The sequence below is a fragment of the Gracilinanus agilis genome, chromosome 2 (genome assembly GCF_016433145.1).
Source record: "Gracilinanus agilis isolate LMUSP501 chromosome 2, AgileGrace, whole genome shotgun sequence".
Classification (NCBI taxonomy): domain Eukaryota; kingdom Metazoa; phylum Chordata; class Mammalia; order Didelphimorphia; family Didelphidae; genus Gracilinanus; species Gracilinanus agilis.
The window spans coordinates 100,773,520-100,795,848 of NC_058131.1; the positions used below are offsets into that span (position 1 = coordinate 100,773,520).

The 22,329-nt window shown below is 33.2% G+C and overlaps 1 protein-coding gene across 18 annotated transcripts in view; it reads right to left on the reverse strand.

Annotated features, from left to right (window-relative positions):
• NRXN1 (neurexin 1) overlaps positions 1–22,329 on the reverse strand; it is a 1,430,528-nt gene that overhangs the window by 1,391,781 nt on the left and 16,418 nt on the right. The window contains exon 2 of one of the 18 annotated variants that reach the window (XM_044663320.1): positions 1,778–1,787. The exons of the other annotated variants lie outside the window; for them this stretch is intronic. Coding sequence (XP_044519255.1) covers positions 1,778–1,787 — 10 coding nt within the window. The remainder of the gene's footprint in view (positions 1–1,777; positions 1,788–22,329) is intronic. 18 annotated transcript variants of the gene reach the window in all.

A 22,329-nucleotide genomic window follows, 5' to 3' on the forward strand; every position in this document is an offset into this window, starting at 1 on the left:
TAAAAAAATATAAAAAAACAATACATTGACATAGAATTATGTATTATATCATAAAAATGTACTATATATAATATTACCTGCCATCTTGGGGATAAGTAGGAAAAAGGGAGAGAACATGGATTGCAAATTGTTAGAAAATGATTATTGAAAATTGAATCATCATTAAATCTGGAAACAGTTAAAATAATTTTAAAATAAATTTTAAAAAATAAAATTTCATTGTATGCATTTGCATTGGAAAATCAGCAAACCTTACAAATTGTGACTTAATGGCTTGTTTTGTTGATTGTCTAGACTTGAAATGATGGAGAAAATGTCAATAATGTAATTTAAACAAAAGGTTCAGGTGTGCATTTTTGTTCCTGGGGAGGGCCAGTTGTTAAACATTTCCTAGCACATAGCTGAATATATTAGTGAGGACTATTGCATAGAAAACTTAGGATAATGGAACTTCAAGTTAGAAAAGAATATCACTGAAGGAAAAAGTATGGCAGCAAAGATAAATTTCACTCTAATAGAGACATTATATGAATAATTATCTAAAATCATGGAATCAGAGATTTAGAGCTGAAACAGCAAACTTAATCAGATCCCTTAATTTTACAAATGAAGAAAATAATACTTAGTTAAGTGCTACCTAAGTTCACACAGACAATAACTGGCAGAGTTGAAATTTGAACCCAGATTCTTTGACTAAATCCATTGATCTTTCTATCATATCATGAGTAAAATATATACAAACTTTCCCTACTAGAAAAAAAAAACACATCTCAACATCCAATCTGAGAATTCATGACATAGCAAAGCAGTTGACACATTGCCTTGTGTTATGTAAATTTTTTAAGTTGCATATCATCAATGTGGTATAATGACACCCAGGGCCACCTCTTTACAATGGTGCCTCATGTCTTAAAGTAGAGGTTGGTCATCTGAAATTGTGGCAATTGTGACTAGCATAAATAACATAAATAAAGAAAAAGGAAATATGTTGAAACAAAAAGAGCTTTGCCCAGGAGTCAGGAAACCTATATTATAGTCCTTTTTTAATCACAATCTACTTATGTCACTTAGAGCAATTTACTTAATTTTTCTCATGTGCTAAACAAATGATTAGAAAAAAACCTAAAATCCCTTCTAATTGTGATTTTAATGAACTGAAATAGTGAACACACCTGAAGCATTTCCAAAGTCAATCCTACTATGCCCTCTTGGTTTCTTTTAGCGATAAATTCAATGTAACGGAATAATTTTAATAGGTTTGGGGAGGATATTCTGAAGATTTCTCAAAGATTTGTTCACAGAAGGCTTCATAGAGGAGAGGTATGATTTACTTTGAACATTGATGAATGGATGAGGTGTAGATAAATGGAAGACAGGTGAAAGTATTTCAGTCAGGACAAATGGCATTTTAGTGACATCTAGGTGGCCCAATGGTAAGAGCACTGGGCTTGGAGCCAGCAAGATTTGAATTAGAATTTGATTTAAGATTTCAACTAGAGGCCACATTCCAGGAGTGGAGCCAAGATGGTGGAGTAATCCTTAGCAGCTCTGTTCCACCATGAGAATCTTCCCCAAACAAAATTAAAATATCACCACAAAATGAATACAGGAGTGAAAGAACCAAGAAGGAGTCAGAGTGAAACAACTTTCAAGAAAAAAAACAAACAAACTCAAAAGGTAGGCAACAAACATTTAGGGCACTGGGGTGAGAAGAAAGCAGACCCAACAAAAGCTATAGCAAGGAGGGAAGAGCAAGACAAGAGTGAGCCACCCCCACCTGCTTATATCTGCTGTCCAGGGTTCTGGAAATTATACCTGAGCCATCATACCCATACCACTTAAAATTTCAAACCTGTGGAGAAGTCCAGAACACTAGACCAGGGAATTCTAGTTTGGGCTAGGGACTTAATTCACACCTTGGGGTGGATGATAGTACTAAGTACTAAATACTAATTACTGATCTTTTTACCTAATGCTCAGGGTGGAATTCTAAGATAGGAAAATCAAGGGTGTGCCCAGTGAGACTAAACACTTGAGACTAAGCCTGAGGTTAAAATTTGATCACTCTCTGAACTGGCAAGATCAGAGTGAGATCAAAAGCTTACACCTAAGCCTGAGGCAAGTCTTTAAGCTTTTGGCATCACAAGAGCCAATTTAATCAGCAGGGGGAAGGGGCTCTCAGAGCTTTTAGCCTTCAGACCATCACATCACTCCCTCCTGCCTACCCTATAGTTAGATAGGAAAAAATGAGCAAAACACAGAAAATAACTATAAATAATTTTTATAAATACAAAGAGCAAGGTACAGACACAGAAGGGGACAGTGAAAGCAAAGGAAAGACAAAAAAAGTCCAAAAGAAAAATACATATTGGACACAGATTCTGGAAAACTCAAAAAGGATTTCAAAAACCAAGTAAAAGGGGCAGAGGAAAAGTGGGAAAGAGAAATGAAAGTGATGGAAGGAGAAATGAAAGTGATGCAAGGAGAAAGGAAAATAAGGCAAGAAGAAATGGACCAATTGAAAAGGGAGAACCAAAAAAACTGGCAGAGGAAATTCAGACCCTAAAAATCAGAATTAACCATCTGGAAACTAATGATTTCAAAAGATATCAAGAAACAATAAGGCAAAATCAAAGGAATTAAAAATAAAGGAAAAAATGAAATACCTTATTGCAAAAACAACTAACCTAAAAAATAGATCCAGGAGATACAATTTGAGAATTATGTGACTACCCGAAAGCCATGAACAAGAAAAAATCTTGGATATCATATTACAAGAAATGATCAGAGATAACTTCCCAGAGATCCTCTAACAAGAAAATAAAATTGAAATAGAAATAATTCATAGATTACCTGCAGAAAGAAATCCTTAAATGTCAAATATAATTGCTAAATTCAAAAGCCAACAAGCCAAGAATTAAATACTTCAATCAGCCATAAAGAAATCTTTCAAATACCATGAAGCTACAATCATGATCCTACAGGACCTAGTGGCTTCTACATTAAAGACTCAAAAGGCATGGAATATAATATTCAAGAAGGCAAAAGATTTGGGTTAACAACCCAGAGTCACCTAGCCAGCAAAACTGAATATATTCTTTCAGGGAAAAAATGGACATTCAATAAGATAGGAGATTTCTAAGCATTTCTGATGAATAAGCTAGACCTAAAGAAAAAATTTGAAGTCAAACATGAGACACAAGAGAAGTCTAAAAAGGTAAATAGGAAAGAGAAAATTTAAAGGACTCATTAAGATTAAAATATTTATAAGTCTACATGTAAAGAGGATTTCTGTAATTCTCAAAAGTTACTCTTGGTAGTACAGAATTTAGAAGGAATTTACTCAGAAGGTGGAGAAGTAAGCAGATTATGATGATGTGATACATATGTAAATATGATGATATAGAAAAAATATGTATGTATGACATGATATATAGGCATATGAATGATATGTAAAAAATATCAATCAAGGGCTGAGAGGGTTGCACTGAGAGAAAAGGGAAGGGAGAGATGAAATGGGGTAAATTATATGACATAAATAAGTATGAAAAATCATTATAGAGAGGGGAAGAGAACAATGGTAACAAACAAGGCTTAAACTTTACTCTCATTGTAAAGGACTCAGAGAGGATGAAACAGGCATATACAATGAGATGTAGAATTCTATGTTACCTTATTCAGTGGGGTATAGAATTCTATTTTATCCCACAGAAAAGTAGAAGGGGAAAAGACAAAGAAAGAGGTAGGTAATTGGAGGGACAAGAAAGTTGGTTGGGTGACAAAAAGCAAAACATTGGTGAGGAAGAACAGAGAGAAGGGGAATAGAGCAGAATTAAAATGGGATAATATGATGGAAGGCAATATACAGTTAGTAATCATAACACTGAATGTGAATGGGATGCACTCACCCATTAAATGGAAGCAGAGAGAAGAGTGAATTAAAATCAGAATCTACTATATGTTGTTTACAAGAAACATATTTGAGGCAGGGTGACATGCACAGATTCAAGGTAAAAGGCTGGAGCAGAATTTAAGTAAAAAAAAAAAGTAAAAAAGCAGGATCAGCAATCATTATACCAAAAAAAGTTAAAGTAGAAATTGATCTGATTAAAAGAGGTAAGGAAGGAAAATATATTCTGGTAAAAGGTACTATAAACAATGAAGTAATATCATTACTAAACATTTATGCTCCAAATGTTGTAGCATCTACATTTCTAAAGGAAAAATTAAAGGAACTCAAGAAGGAAACATATAGTAAGACCAGATTAGTAGGGCATCTCAACCTTCCCCATTCAGAAATAGATAAATCAAACTCAAAAATAAAAAAGATGCAAGGGAAATGAATGAAATGCTAGAAAAGTTAAAGTTAATAGATATCTGAAGAAAACAGAATAGGAATAAAAAAGGAATATACCTTCTTTTCAGCAGTAAATGATACATATACAAAGATCAATCATGTACTAGGGCATAGAAATATTGCAAACAAATGCACAAAAGAAGAAATGCAGCTTTTTGAGATCATAATGCAATAAAAGTTGTATTTTACAAGGGTACATTGAAAGGAAAATTTAAAGGAATTTGGAAACTAAATAATCAAATTCCTCAAAACTAGTGGGTCAGAAAAGAAATCACAGAAACAATTATCAACTTCATTAAAGAGAATGACCATTAAGAGACATCATAACAAAACCTACGGGATATAGCCAAAGCAGTACTCAGAGGAAAATATATATCTTTGAATGCATATAAGAACAAAATAGACATGGAGGAGGTTAATGAATTTAGTTTTCAACTTTAACAAAATTAGAAAAAGAACAAATTAAAAATTCCCAGATAAAAACTAAATTGGAAATCCTAAAAATTAAAAGAGAAATTAATCAAATTGAAAGTAAAAGAACTAATGAAATAAATAAGAAGAGGAGCTGGCACTTTGAAAAAACAAATAAAATAGATAAAGTACTGGTTAAGCTAATAAAAAAGAAATAAGAGATTCAGTTTAACAATATCAAAGATGAAAAGTGTGATCTCATATCTAATGAAGAAAAACTTCAGGTAATTATTAAGAAATATTTTGCCCAGTTATATGGCAATTTATATGATAATCTAGGTGAAATGGGTGAATATATACAAACATATAAATTACCTAGATTACAAAAGAAAAAATAAAATATTTAAATAATCCCATCTCAGAAAAAGAAATTAAACAGACCATCAAGAAACTTCCTAAGAAAAAATCCCCAGGATGGATTCACAAGTGAATTCTATGAAACATTTAAAGAACAACTAATCTCAATACTACACAAATTATGTGACAAAATAAGCAAATTATTTTTCTGACACAAATATGGCATTGATTCCAAAGACAGGCAGACCAAAAACAGAGAAAGAAAACTACAGACCAATCTCCTTATAAACATAAATGCAAAAAACTTAAATAAAATACTAGAAAAAAGACTCCAGTAAGTGATCATGTGGCTTATCCATTATGACTAGTTGAGATTTCTAAGAGGAATGCAAGTATGGTTTAATATTTTTAGGAAACCATCCACATAGTTGACCATATCAATAATTAAACCAACAGAGATCATAAGATTATCTCAATAGATGCAGAAAAAGCCTTTGACAAAATACAGCACCCATTCCTATTGAAAACACTAGAAAGTATAGGAATAGAAGGGGCATTCCTCAAAAGAATAGTCTTTATTTAAAGTCATCAGCAAGTATAATCTGCTACAGCGACAAGTTAGAAGCCTTCCCAGTAAGGACAGGAGTGAAGCAAGGATGACCATTATCACACCTTTTATTCAATATTGCATTAGAAATGCTAACAGTAGCAACTAGAGAAGAAAATGATATTGAAGGGATTAAAGTAGGCAATGAAGAAACTAAACTATCATTTTTTGCAGATAATATGATGGTATACTTAAAGAATCCTAGAAAATCAACTAAAAGACTAGACTAGTGGAAATAATTAACAACTATAGCAAAATTGAAGGGTATAAGACAAACCCACATAAACCATCAGTACCAAAATTAGAAGGAAAACAACAAACTAGGAGAATATTTTTATAACAAAACTTTCTGACAAAGGTTTACTTTCCTAAATATATAAGGAAATAAGTCAAATTTACAAAAAATCAAGCCATTCCCCAATCAACAAATGGTCAAGGGACACGAATAGACATTTTTCTCATGATGGAATCCAAACTATCAATAAGCACATAAAAAAGTGTTTCAAATCATTCCTTACTAGAGAAATGCAAATTAAAACAACTCTGAGGTACCACCTTACACCTAGCAGACTGGTCAATATGGCAGCAAACGAAAGTGATAAATATTGGAGGGAATGTGGCAAAACTGGTACACTAATACACTGTGGGTGGAGTTATGAATTGGTCAAACGATTCTGGAGGGCAATTTGGAACTATATGCAAAGGGCTTTTAAAGAATGCCTGCCCTTTGATCCAGCCATACCACTGCTGGGTTTGTTCCCCAATGATATAATAAGGAAAAATATTTGTACAAAATATTTATAGCCACACTCTTTATTGTGGCAAAATATTGGAAAATGAGGGGGTGTCCATCAATTGGGGAATGGCTAAGCAAGTTATGGTATCTGTTGATGATGGAATACTACTGTGCTGAAAGGAATAATGAACTGGAAAGACCTCAAGGATGCAGAATCAAAGGAGTAGAACCAGAAGGACATTGTACATACTGACCGATACATTATGGCACAATCAAATGCAATAGACTTTTCTACTAGCAACAATGCAATGATCCAGGACAATCCAGAGGAACTTTATGAAAAAGAACTGTGGGAGCAGAAATGCAGGAGAAAAATATTTCATTGATCTCATAGTGCCATAGAGATGTGATTAAGGATTTGATGTTAAAAGATCACTCTACTTCAAATATTAATAACATGTAAATAGGTTTTGAATAATGATATATGTATAACCCAGTGAAATTGCTTGTCAGCTCTGGGAGGGAGGCAAGGGAAGAGGTACGGGAAATTATGAATCATGTAACCATGGAAAAATATTCTAAATAAAAAAAGATTCCAACTAGGTATGTGACCCTGGACAAGTCATTTGACTACTATCTACCTCTGTTTCTTCCACTGTAAAATGGATATAATAATGCCACCTAACTTTAAAGATTGCTGTGAACATCAAATGATATAATATTTATTCAGCACTTTACCAAAGTGCCTAGCACTTAGTAGCCATTCAATAAATACTGGTGCCTTCCCTTTTTATTTCCCCTTCCCTTTCAAGCTGTTAACTACTTGATTGTATATTTCTCAACCTGGAAGAAATCCCATCCAGTTTGGATATTATGCAAATATATTGTGTTCTGGAAGAACACATACCAATTGGAGATACAAAGGAACTCAGTATCACCTGTAATTGTGTGAGTATTTCACTCTGCTGCTGAAAAATTAGCATAGTTTATAATACCTGGCACCTTCTCAGCCTATATTCCACAAAGTTAATTTGGCCAAATGTTGGCAGTTATGGTAATTGCTGTCACTGGGGCCAACCTGTCACACAAGCAGAGGGAGGATCTACCTACTTAAAGAGATAAGAGGGAAGACAAAAAGCCTATCTGGATTTCTTCCATCAGGATACCACACTGCTTACATGTCCCACATTACTGTGGTCCTTAGAGTGATTCTGGGTATATAGATATGTCTCAAATGGGATGAGTAAGGCATCAGTTAGTTGTCATGGTACCAATTGTTAGTATCTGATAAATGCTTTGGAATTCATCATTTCTTAGCAAAGAGCAGGACCCTACCTAAATCCATCAGTAAATTTATGAATTTGAACAAGATTTAGAGAAAAGTTTGACAAAGGGGTAGTCATGAGACATTGCAGTGAGGTGGCAAAGGATGCATGAGAAAAGGATAGGACAACATTTGAATAAACAGTAAAGGCAAACTTTTACTTCTTCAAAATTATTCCTATGGTTAGCTGTTACTATTTTATACCTAGATAATGTCTCCTTAATGTTGCTAGTTCAATGTTGTACCTTACTTTCCTTTCAATTCAAAAGTTACTAAGTCAATATGACATAAAAGATAGAAAGCTTGCCTCAGAAACATAAAGATCTGGGTTTCATTTCTGCCACCTCTGTGGTATGCTGGCTGTGTGAGCCTGGATAAGTCACATAATACCTCACCAGCTCAGGCAACACTCTGGACTAGTTGCTTTAGAATTGTTGATGATTTGCAATGGAACCTGGAATTATGTCATTAGGGAATCCTGTATACTAATGAAATTATGAGTCAAGTAAAAATCATAAAAATAAAGGATTTCTTACTGGTTTGGTTAAATCACAAATCACAATAGGAAAAAGCACTGTCTAATTGTGATTGTCTTCTCCACCAAAATTTAAAATGTCATATATTTTATAGAAATTCATGCTTTAAAACAAACTAAAGTCCAATTCAAAATTTGAAAGCTTGATGCAAACTACTGATTCAAATTTTGCAAGTTGCAGGTTAATTCTTTAGTTTTTGTTTCCTTATTTCTTTCCCCAATGTAAGGAATTGGGGAAAGTGTTTTTCTCTCATCTCAATTCACTTTCACAGCTAGTTGTAATTTTAAACCTACAAATGCAGTGGTTCATGCACTGTGATCTATTTACAAGTTGTGACTCTCTTTGGGTGAAAATTTAAAAAAATTAAACAACAACGACAACAAAAGTCATTGTAATTTATTGAGCACCACAGTCACATCCATAGAGATCAGGTATAAAATAGGAGCTTGGACCTGATGAGCATATGAAACCTAATAGTGGAATTTTAATTCAAGAGTTTAGGATTTCAATTCCAGCCCAACTCTTGAATGTCAGCCAATCTAGGGAGGAAATAAGTTATCCCTTTCTCCCATTTGTTCCCCCTCCATTTCATGTCAGTGGAGGCAAAGGACTAATAAGATATGAGACAGAAATACAAGAAAAAAAACACAAAGAAAGATAATCACTGACAGGAGGAAAGCTTTGTGTAGAGTGACCTTTAAGGGAAGTGAGGAGGCACAGTGGATAGAGTGTTGGTTTAGAATCAGGAAGACTAATCTTCATGAGTTCAAATCCAGCCTAAGACACTTACTAGCTGTGTGACTTTGGGCAAGTCACTTAACCCTATTTGCCTAGTTCTTCATCTATAAAATGAGCTGGAGAAGGAAATGACAAGCAACTCTAATATATCTTTGCCAAGAAAACCCTAAAATGGTGTCATGAAGAACCCAAATAATTATACAACAAAAAAGTAACCTTTAGAAGCAGAAAAGAATGCTACATACAGAATCAAGAAATTTGTAACCAAAAATTGTGGGTTTACCCTGTAGCAACACATGTTCTCTACTCATGTCCCTCTATTGTTGTACTCTAAATGTAAACCTACTATTTCTTGATCCTTGAAGAAAGCTAAGTATCCTCTAGGAGGAGCAGATATTGGTAGTAGGGGCAACCTAAGGGAAGGCACAGATGAGGAAGACTGAATGCTGGACTCATAGGAGAGCAAGTCAACCAGTTTGTGTAGAATCTCTGGAGCCTATATCCTAAGAAGATTTTTTAAAACTTACCCTATGATTCTTTGAGTAAGCAAATATAAGAGAGGCAAATTGCTAAGATGGATTATGGCTAAACTTGAAATCAGTCAGAAATAAGTTCAAATCCTGCCTCAAAAACCTACTAATAATATGACCATGAACAAATTACTTCTCTCTGTTCTTAATACCTGTCATATTATTGGTAGGCTTAAATAATATATAATTGATATAAGGAATTTTTGCAACATGTGAAATACCATACAAGATATCCCAAAAGTGGTAAGGCAGTTCTTAAGCCTTAATAGATTAAAAAACACTATTAAACTGCATTAAGACTTTTGGAGCACACTGCATAATTGGCAGCTGCTATTATTATTATTGACAGAAGGCTTCTTTAGTAAGTTTACTTTGGCAGCTGTGTGGCAGACTGGACTGGAGTGGAAGAATCCTTGGATATAATTGATGAAACAGTATCAGCAAACAGTTTATTTGTAAAATTAATTTCATTATAGAACACTATTGTACTTTAAGCCACATCAGATTGACATATTTATTCAAATTGTAATGGATGGAATATCTCTACTTTGATCTTCCCTACCGTCTTTGCAGACCTCAAAAGGCAGAAAAATTAAACATCTTGTTTTGAATCTTTTTCAAATGATACACTGAAATGGCATAACATTTTGTATTACCTAAGCAATCTTAGCACGCATAGGAGAACTAAAACCTTCCTATTGATACCATTGACTAATATCATGTACCATTTTATCTTAGTTTTGAAGGAGAAGAACAAAGCTGTTCATTGGATGACATTTCCTAAATGCTCACTGACACAATACACTGAGAACTCCTTCTGTATGATTGGGAAGCACTATTAAAAGGCAGTTTCTCTAGAAAGGTATTCTTTTCATCAACTGACATGAATTCCTAGAAAATAGCATCTGACTCAATAGTGTGAGAGTTTGACTTCATTCGCCTGTAGCAACCAGTGTTTTTGTGCTATAAAATAATAAAAAATAGATTTCTATCAGGATGTATTTGTTAAAATGACTATAAAGAAAATACATCTCAGTTTCCATGGTATAATATCAAGAGTTTAACTAAGGTACTGAAAGAAACATCTGAACACCTGAGAAGATGGTCTCCCAACTCAGCAGAATGTCTTATTTGTCCCTTCTACTTCAAAATCTATGTTCCTATGATCCTATAATTTAGATAAATTATTCCTTACAAACAGAAATATCAATAACAAGACCCCACCAAACATTTATTAGAATCTAATCTGTTCTAAATATATGAGGTACTGGAAATCCGAAGGCAAAAATGAAATAATTCTTGCCCTCAAGAAAATTCTACTGGAAAAATTAAAAACATACAATAACAATCATATTGATTTGCAACTATGCTAAGAATATATGATCTTCTTAGCCTGGGGAATTTCTATTATTGAAGATCAAGGGCATTTTTGTAGATAAATCATCCTGCAGTTTATTGTTAATTTTCAATATTTTCATTAACACCTAAGGAATCAGTAAAAATTACAAATCAGGGATAGATTTATTGTTTTCCTGACTGTCTAGACTTAAGAAAGTAAGAGAATATATTAATAATGAGGAGTAAACTTTAACATATTTCATATATTCATGGGGAAGGGGAATCACAGAGCTGGTTGTTAAATTTTATTGGCATGTCCATGGAGACATCTCCCAAAATGTTGATAACAACTATGTATGACTTAGTAGTTAGATTCTAGGTTGTTGAATGATACATGGAAAGGTTAAAAGCTTTGGAATCAGGAAGACCACTCTTCAAATCCTACCCTAGATACTTTGTACAATATCTCTTTACTTGTGGGCAAGTCACTATAATTTCTTAATTTTAAAATGAATAGAATGAGACCAGATGAACTCTGACATTCCTTTCAACTTTTAATCTATGATCTAATGAGGTTATGAGTTACCCAAGGTTGTGAGGGTTGACAGCAGGATATGAAAAATATTTTCTGACCCCAAATTTAGAACTCAATCCACTATTCATCACTTTTCTTCAAAACAATAAATGAAACATATCACAAATATTTCAAAATCAAAGCATTAAATTTGATATATGGTCTGATTGATTAAAACAAGAGCAAAGTGAATTTTTTTCTTTCCAACTTTCATCATAGTACTATAACAAAGTGTATGTACTCTATCACAGCATTAACCTTAAAGCCAAAAAAATTGGTTATAATGATGGCTCTGCCATTAATTTAGCCTTGTTTGAGTCATTTAGCTTAGCTTATTCTCCTTATTCTCCTCTGTAAACTAAGGGATGAATTATTTGTTTCCTTCTAGTGCCAATACTCTAGAGTTCTATAATATTCAAAATTTACTATTACTCCTAAGTATAATCTCCACAGGATATATCAAATTAATGTTGAGGTAATGTAGAAAAATAATTTGAAAGCACCCACAACAGTCTCAGGTAGTGAAATATTGTCTGTCATAGAAAAGGGACAGGGCTTATTCTGAAGTTCTGTCCAGCTGAGTACACATGAAGACCCTGCTGTCTTCATAAAGGGGAAAGAAGGAAGTTCCAGATGAACTATCAATTTTCTGATTCCTGAATAAGTGTGATTCACCAAAGGGATATTATTGCCATTATCTAATAGGGTCAGTTAAACACTACATCTCTTTAAAAGGTAGACTCTCCTTTCAGCCTTTTGATTATTTAACTGAATTTAACATACTACTGAGCTCCCAAGAGTGTCTAAAATCAGACTGAAGAATCATTGATTGTTTCACCTCAGATCACTTTCCTGAAGGAATCTCTTAGTTGAGTCCCAAAGTAAAGACATTCTCAAACCCAGCATCCATAAAACTATTATTAGAAGCTCTTAAAACTATCTTTCAAACTCAATGTGACTTAGGGAAAAGCACCAGGGTTCCAAATCTACCTCTGATTCTTATTACTTGTTTCTAACCATGACAAGTTACTGAAACTCCTAGAGTTTAAGTTTTCTTATCTGTAAAGGGATGCCGTTTGACTACATGATTTCTTATGTCCCTTCCAGCTCCATATTTATAATTAAATGATCCTATATATTATTTTAGGGGATAACATATCATTAAAATGCACTCATTATTATCACTTTGAATAAGGTTGTACTCCAATAAGAAGTAAAATAATGAAATGAAAGAACTACATTTTATTTTGGAAGTTTGTGGTGGCTTCCAGAAATTGGGCTACCAATCTCTATTAATTCTTTGCCGTCTATGATAGAAGGGGGAAAAAAGAAAAAGACACATCATGAAATTCATGAAAGTACACTAGAGCTTTCTACTCACATTAAAAGACACAATATCAAACTTTGTCATAACCTCCCATTGTAATAACTCAATATTTCATAACTACTTTACTATTTATGAAGTACTTTCCTCAAAATAACCATTTGTTTTTTCTAATGCAATTATTAGAAACCAAAGTCCAGATAGGTGAATGGTGAAAGTAGCAACATAAAGTCATAGAGCAACTAAAACGTGGGTAAAAGATTTCACTTTCTTCTTTCTTGACTCCAATGCTTTTACCCATATTCCTGCCTTTCAATATCTTCATGTTGTCTGGATAGCAATTTATGCATTGAGTCCCAAAGTGTACAGTTGATAAATATACTTCATTTTACTGACACAAGCATTTATATTATATCCATCACTGAATATGATATTGGAAGTATCAATATAGTACCTTTAAAATTTGCAATGTGTAGTGTTCTGGCATTAACAAATCAACTGACCAGAGCATGTTATCTATTAACTTAAACTTATATACTCAGGTGCCAGAATTTGAGAGGAGTCCTAGTAGCCTAATTGTACTAGGAGAAAAGTACTCTGGTAAAGAGATTAAAAATAAAACAGGCTATAACCGAGAAGCAAAAATAGAAGGCAAGTCAAAGAGAAGTCCATTAAATTAAATGACATTTTATCAAGCACCTTCTACATATTATAATCTCTTGTATTCCAAAGCTATGCTATATGTTGGGAGTATATTTTAAATGACTTTCCTAAACTCAAGGAGATTATATTATTTCTGTAAAAGAAAAAAATAAGGTACTCAATAAAAAAGTATAAGTGATATAAGTCCTCATCTTGGGTTACCATTTGGAATTCAAAAGCAATATTGTCTTTGTGCTATAACATTATCTTATGGGCTGTCGTTTTCAACTTAATGTGAAGTTAATCTAGTCTATCTTTTACCTTTCATATGGAAGGAGGCAGTGTGGAACCAGGCAGTGAGCATTGGTTTTGGAACTAGAGCACTTGACCTTACATTCAGCCTCTAAAGAAGATCCCCTGTGTGACCATTTCCTCTACTGTAAAATGAGGGATTTGGTGTGAGGTCTCTTCCAGATCAATAATCCTACATATTATAATTATGTATATACTACTGAATTTTTAAAAGCATGTTCCTCTTGATAACCCTATGAAATTAAGTGGCATAAGAATATAATGTCATTTTATGGATCAAAAGACAAAGACTTTGAAAAGTAAAGTTATCCAATCATGTTGGAGAACAATCTGTAACTATGCCTAAAGAGTTATAAAACTGTGTATACCCTTCGACCTACTAATACCACTATTAGTTTTGTTTCCCAAGGTGAACAGAGTAAAAGGAAAATAACTTGTATGTTTTAAGATATTTTTAGGAGTTCTCTTTGTGGTGGCAAAGAATTGGAGATTGAGGGATACCTGTCAATTGGGGAATAGTTAAACAAGTATTGGAATATAACTGTGGTGGAATACTTCCATACTGTAAGAAATAACTAGCAGGTTAATTGTAAAAACATGGAAAGGCCTAAATGAAATTATGAAGAGCAAAATGAGCAGGGCCAAGAAAATGTTAAATACATTAACATAAATAGTTTTTAAAGGAAAACTGCAAATATTCATATCCAGAGAAAGAATTGATATATAGAAACATTTGTGACATGCTTTTATATGCACATATATACATAAACAAATTGTATATATGTATATAGATTCATATTTATGTATTCTAATTATGCCATTTGTAGTATAGATAGGGGAGGGAAATACCTTGGAACTTTAATATAATAAACTAATATAAAAAGAAAAGTAAAATTATATTTTTCCATGTTCATACAATTATAAATAGTAATCATCTATACTGGATCTAGAACCCAGTTCAGCAGACTAGATATCTAATTCTCTTTTCTCTACCTCTCCTTGTTTCTCTTATTTCTCTAAGTTTTAAAAGTGAATTGATATAGTTTACTGACAAGTAAGTTAGGCTTAGAGTTAAGAGGGTCTTCAGTTTCATCCTGCCTAAGAATAAGAAAGAGACAGACAGATAGACAGAGACAGAGAGAGACAGAGAGACAGAGAGAAAGAGAGACAAAGAGACAGAGAGAGAGACAATAAGAGAGAGATAAGAGAGATAGAAAGAGAAATAATAGATAGATAGAAAGAACAAGGGTTACCTTGGGCTCATTGGTGCTGAGATTGAGTAGGGAGAAAAGATACATCCAAGTTACTTATGGTAATTATGTAGTTCTCTAATGGATCCCAAAGATTTCACTGCTATTAAAAAATCTTTTTAATGCCATTTTTTGCTGATGCCATTAAAAATGGAACTAATGAAACACCACATACCAGTCACATAAGACAACAAACATTAGAGACAAAGGACAATGAAAAGTCATGTTATGGGCAGATAACAGAGTGCAGGTGGCATCAAGAAGGCCAGATATGAACAGAAAAATGATGAAACAAATCATACAATGAAAAGGAAACAGGTGATTAATGTGCATTATTCATTGATCTGATAAGAATATGAAAGGGAAGAGGCCTTCAGCATGTAAAAGTTGGTGCTATGGAGGATTTGTGATAAAGCATAGATGAGAGCTACACAAGATGCAGGATGAGAAGTCATGGAGGAATTACGGTTTTCATTTCTCAAGAAACACATATAAAGGAAATGCCAGAGTTTTCTACAAAATTTAATTGTTTTCTGTCTTTAACTCTGTCACTCTTCCAGCTATCATTACCTCTTTTCCTTTGATCTTCTTTTACATAATCTTTTACCCTATGGTCTCCAATCATCACTGTTTCTTTTCCCTCTGTGATTAGTTACACATTAATAAAAGGCTGCTTAAAGAATGCTCCATAGTCTTATACTCAGAGTCAAATAGTTAAGGCCCATTTTCTAAATAGTCTTCATTGATTTTCCTTCTGTGCCATTATGGGTCTATGAGTAAATGATTTTAATTACAGTAAACAAGAGCACTGCCAAATTAATTTCATTTGACAAATTTTATATTTTCTTCTCTTTTTTGTACTAATCAACACCCTAATTATTCAAAGCAGCTATAGATATTGTATTCAAATTCTAGAAGACTTGGTCTGAGACCAATGTTGATCATTCTTAAAGAGTGAAACTGAATCAATCATGAGCAATAGAATTTCTTGAAATATATTTGGAATGCATAGTGGTCAGACAGAGAAAACTATATTTTCTGAAAGAGAGATTAATACAATACCCATTTAATGATAAGCATTAGGTGAGTTAAAATTCTATGTTCCACTATGGTTTCTATTTGACAGAGTCAAAAACAAAAGCATAAAAACCATGGTTTCTATTCTGTCTGTTGTAAAAAATCATAATTACTCCCTGTTAAGTTTTTATTACAATTATCAAAATAATTAAATTGCATTATACTTTATGGCCAGTATGTATATGAAGTCCCCACTACCTAGAGAAGAATGTATTTTAAACTCTGCCTTTTTGGTTTATATATATTATTTTCTTTTTAAAATTACATACTTCAGATATGGTAATATTAATATGAGCTGACATTTATATAGGAGGTTAAGTTTAAAAAGTGTTTTTCTTTTCAACAACCCTTTCATAAAGTCAAGTATTGTATCTTCATTTTGCAGATTTTAAAGTTGAAATCTATAGATGTTAAATGACATAGTCATGTGGCCAATTTGGGATCTTGTTTTTCTTTGTTACTTTTTGTTTTGTTTTGATTTTAGAAATGAAGGTCTATATAAGCATCATTCTTTCAGTGTATTCTTTTATGAATATTATCTCTTCTCTCCTTTTCCCACTAGGTTTCACCTAATTAATTACTCCATTCACTGTTTTCACTCATAATTTGATTCTGAAAGTTAAAATTTTCAAAAGAAATTTGACAAAATTTTTACAAATGCACAGTGATAATGTATTTAGATAAGATGAAATATTTCTATGATGACATTTCCATCTCTTCAATAAATTTACAATCCTGAAATTTATTATGAATATAGGATGAAATAAATTATAGTAAAAAAAAGGAATAGTAAGGCAGACAAGTTAAATGAAAGATTTCAAAAGGGTACTAGGAAAAAAAGAAGGAAATGATGTACCAGGTAAATTAATACACCACAGGGGTTCATAAAGGAAACAGATTACTGTTGGGAAATAGATATATTTTGTGTCTACACTAGGTTTAACAAAAAGATAATCTATCCAAAAATAGTCTCTTGAAGTTATAATTCATTTTGGTCAATACAATATGCAATTAAGCCATATGTTCACTGTTAAAAAGTTCTTGACATAAAATAGTTTAGAAATAGAGAAAAAATAAAATTATAGACATAAACAAACGAGAGCCAGACATTGGCTTAAAATATAAACTGATTAGCTCAGTTGACATTCCTGGAGATAATTATTTTTTTTTTGCTAATTTGCTCTTATTCTTTAGGTTTCCAAAAAGAACTCAGTAAAAGTTCTTTTCTTTCAGCACTTTTGAGAGAACTATACTTTACCCTTTGAATTATTCTTTCTAAATCATAGCTCTGATCAAGTTACTTTATTAATCAGTAAACTCAAGTCACACATACGTGATTTTGCATTGCATTGCATCTTCTGTTTGGGTTTAAAGGTCTTTACAACCTTAACCATTCATATCTTTCTATTATTTTAAAATATATTTTTCTTAATTATAGGTGCATAGAATGTTTAATAATCTACTGACATTTTGTGTTCCATGTTCTCTCCCTATTTCCCAGATTTCTCTGAAACCTACCTTTTATAATTTCATAACAGCACAATAATATTCTATTATATTCATGGACGATAACTTTTTCAGTCATTTACCAATTGATGGGCATTCCTTCAGTTTCCAACTCTTTATCAAAATAAAAATGACTTATTTAGAATAGCTTACTTATCAGATTGTATTAGAAAACAAATGCTACCCAAAACTATAATAATTAAACAATAAATTAATTTGTATGAGGAGAAAAGTTATTTTAATAATGTCTTATATTTTGGAAGACTCCTTAAATTACAAGTAGCCAAAATTGGTAACTCCCTAAAATCCCTGCAATTTCTTTATTTCCTTCCATTGATGTGGGAAATAACCCTGATTTCTCCAAAGCAATGACCCTGAAAATACAAGTTCTGTCAGGTCCTACTTATCAGAAAAAGCTTTAAATATTGGCCCAGTGATATATTGTATGTAAGTCATCTGAGATCTACTTTAGTTGAGTTCAGAACAAGTCAGTTCATAAGGACAGATTGCTAGAAATTATTTTGTTTTGGGCCACAATTCACACACACACACACACACATACACACACACATACACGCAAACATTTAGGAAAGCATGAAGGGGTTAGCCATCTTTAATAATAAAAGTATACATACAGATACCACAAATGCAAATATATACTCATTATTGAAGTTTATGTGCCCCTTTTTCTTTCTTCTCTCTCTTTTATCCCCACCAACATCTCTTCCTCTCTCTTCTTTCTTATTTCTATGTATATGTGTATGTCTGTATATATATAGAGACATATGAATGTATGTACATATGTATGGATGTCTCTCTAATGCTTTAGAATATTTGGTCAAGGGGTGATTGATCCAATCTATGTTAATTTGTCATTTTAGATATTTGTACCCAAAATAAAATACAGACAGGATCCCTAATTCATATAAGTGTGTATAATTCACATACCCATTTTTGTGTGTATGTATGTGTGTGTAACTTAGGGAATACAAATGTATATGCCTTTCATAGGAGCATAGTCTTCTTTGATAGTATAATGGAGATATTTGTAAGAAAGCTGGGGATTAAAAAAATGGGAGATAATGCAACTCCACAAATAAAAAAAAAAACAACTGGCAACAATATATATGGATTGTCTCCACAGAGAACCAAAAGAAGAAAATGAATTTCAGTGAGAGTAGGATCCAAGAAAAAAATGTCTCTTTCTCTTCTTTCATTTCAGAGTAATCACTGGAAAGGGGTATTCTTAAATCTTAATTTCAGGAAATAATCATAAAAGGACAGATATCTTCTTTTGGACTTAGCATTTAATGGCCATCCAGTGGAATGTACAAAATGATCTCAAGATTAATTTCAGCTGTGATTATAGTGGCATTTATTCAGTAACACTTTGTCATATGCATAGCACAATTCTCTATTTGGAAGTAATCAAGGAAACTAGAGGAATCAGAAATCTCCCTCATCTCTGGACTATTGCACAAAGACATACATACACAAGACAAATGACAAAAAATAGAATATAGCATTCCAAGGTTGGATGGATCCTCAACTCAGATGTGCTTGAGTAAGCCATGGTACTGACTGCTGTAAAGCTCTTGGCCTAGGAATGATTTATACAAATGGTCTTAACTTTCTGTCACTGCACACTAGTTTCTCTGAAATAAATTCTGAGTAAGATCTCTTATACACATGCTTAATTTAAGTATGTCTTTTACCAGCTGCCCACCCCCAACACGCATACCTTTTCATGTTTACACACTGAATTCCCCAAATTTCATATTCCCCGAATGTGGGTGGATTCAGATAACAGATGATGCATAAAATCTCAGCTCATTCTGCATTTTTTCCCCTTTTCATCTCCAGTTTATTTTCATGCTTGTTATACCTATTTTCCTAGATGTGATATTTTTACTGTTGGTACTAAATATTTTAAATGATGGTTGGTGACAAATTCTGGCCTCCTTAACATATATAACAAGGAATCCCCCATTGAAAGCTCAAAAACCCCAGATTCACATTGTCAGAGTAAGATCAGGCATGGCACCAAAATCATTTTCCCACCAGTCAAGAGTTTGAATCTCAGTCAATTCCCCAGGAGTCTTCTCACCATTATCCATATCCCATGCTAGTATTATTCAGCACCAGTGTCCAGAATCAGGCTCTTTACTTCCTCAGCACAATGTCTAGACATGTTAAATCCAGATAATAATCCTATAAAATGAACCAGACTTGCCTCTGATACCACAGTGGTATGTCTAATTCTACCTAGAAATCAAACGGACCTGACTTCATGCCATCATTCTCATTTACTGCCCCACATTTTGTGACTTTCTCAGTCAAAAAATCAGTAAAAAGCATTTACTAAATGCCAGGTATGTGGCACTGGGAAAACAAAGCAGAACAAAATAAAAATACAGTAAACTTGACTTGTGTTGCTGATCTATTTTAGTGAATACTTTGACATTTTAAGATTTTAAGTGTGTGTCTCATCTTAAATAGTTTAATCGTCTGTGATGCCTTATTTCTTTAAGAAATGGACCTCATGAGGAAAAAGGTACATTGAGGAATAGAGAAAGTATAGGCTCTCTGAATGACAGTTTTGAGTATGGGAAGAGATAAAATTGAGCTTTTGAGAACTATTTATTGCTGCTAGTAAGAAGTCAACAAGAAGAGACTTTCTTGGGTTTAAGATGACAATGAGAGATTAAGGTGGGACAAGAAGTGTATTCTTAATAGAATGGTTTTAAGGTTCTTGTTCATATTTAAAAAAATAATTTCTGTCTCTGTCTCATTCTCATTTTTGTTTTAGCTCTCATCCTTATTCTATGCCTCTCTCAACTCTCTCCCTGACTCTCTCCTTTACTTTCTTTCTTTCCTTTATCTTTTCTACATATTTCTCTAATCAGTTTTCTGGGATAGAAATAATTGCAACCTTTATAAGAAACTTGGACCATAAAAGAGATCTCAGGGTGTTTTAATACTCTTTCAAGACCAATAGCTCTAATTTGGAAATAATAGGTATCTTAGCATTGTTAAGTCAATCTGTGCGAGGTATCTAAAGGGAATATTAAGAACATACCAGTTCAATAGATCAACAAGCAAATGGCTACCATGTTCCAAGCCATGTGCTAGGAGTTGGAACCAGATTCAATATTTCTCCTCAGAGAAATAAACTGCATTAAAATATATTTGGAGGATCCTACATTGTGTGTGTGTGTGTGTGTGTGTGTGTGTGTGTGTGTGTGTGTGTGTGTATCTGACAACACAGTGCCCATATGCGGGTTTCATTTTCTTTACAATTTGTATTCTTTCAACTGACTTTTCTCATAGCTCATAATCCTAGAAATGTCTTAAAAGTTCTAATCAACTAAGCAGGTTTTCCTAAATTGCATCATAAGCATGTATGTAATAATTGCTTCATTGACACTTTAATGTTTCAAAATTTTTGCCAGTATGATGGAAAGTGAAAATGTGATTTTCCATTGAAAATTGTAAAATGGATGACTAAGCTGAGCAATTCACTTCCTTCCTATTTCTTTTGTAAGGATATCTTATACTCAACCAGAATGGTTATACTTTGAAAAGAATTCATCTATATTCATTCATCCATGCATGTAAATTGATTTGCATGTTCATTTTTGCAGTTTCAAGATATGCATTTGTTGCACATTTTTTCATATCTTACCCCAAATGGCCATTTTGCCTCTTCCTCAAAAACTGAGCTGGCCTGAATCAGGCAGAGCTAACACATGAAGATCATTTATGGCACCTAATACTAAATGGGACACTCATGGTAATGAAGTACTTCAAGTCATAATCCTAATTGTCAGCACATCTTAATAAAGTTATTGGACATACTTTAGAGGGAATACTGAAAGCTTTTCTCTTTACTATATCAGGTATGGTCAGACACGCTTTTAATCCCTTTTACTAGTGAACCTGGGGCTGCTGAATCACATTGCCTGGGAAGGTCTAAGTTGTAGTTGGGCCAAAGCCAAATGTGTATGTGTACTAACTTACCCCTGAATATAGTGTGAAACTTGGGAGTGTAGTGAGAAACTTAAGCCACCAGGCTACAGAGGGGTGAACCTGCTTAGGTTGGAAATGGTCAAAATAGTCAAAACTTCCAGACTGATCAGCAATGAGATTGGGTCTATAAAAGGACGCTTTCAGCTTGGGGGACATAAGTCCCAAAGTAAAATCTAACAAAACAAACTTTTAAAAAACCCTCTTTACTAGGAAGTAGCACTCAGTAAGATAAACAGTAGAGATCATGATCAATTGCTCTGAGTTTTCTCTAAGGCAAAACACTGAGCCAAGACCTGTTCCTCTCTGGCAGCTTAGGGGACTCTAAATAGGGTCCAAGGAAAATCTAGAATTAACTAACAGGAAGAATTGATATACTTTATATAAATCATCCACTAACCCATCATTTATAGGTAAACTAACAAGATCTCAGTGATTTACACAAGAATAGTTCTGTTATTGATGAGCTGTGTGCCCTGGAATGAAGGGCAAAATTTCTGATCCTCAATGTTTTCATCTATAAGAGAAAAGTGTTATTTCATAGTATTTCTAACTTGTACCAGCTTGTGCTTCTGGTTCTTGGTGCCATTGAAACATGTACTTGAAATTTATTCTAGATAAACACCAAAAAAACCACTGTAGCTTAGTTAAAAGAACACTATAAGGGCAGCTGGGTAGCTCAGT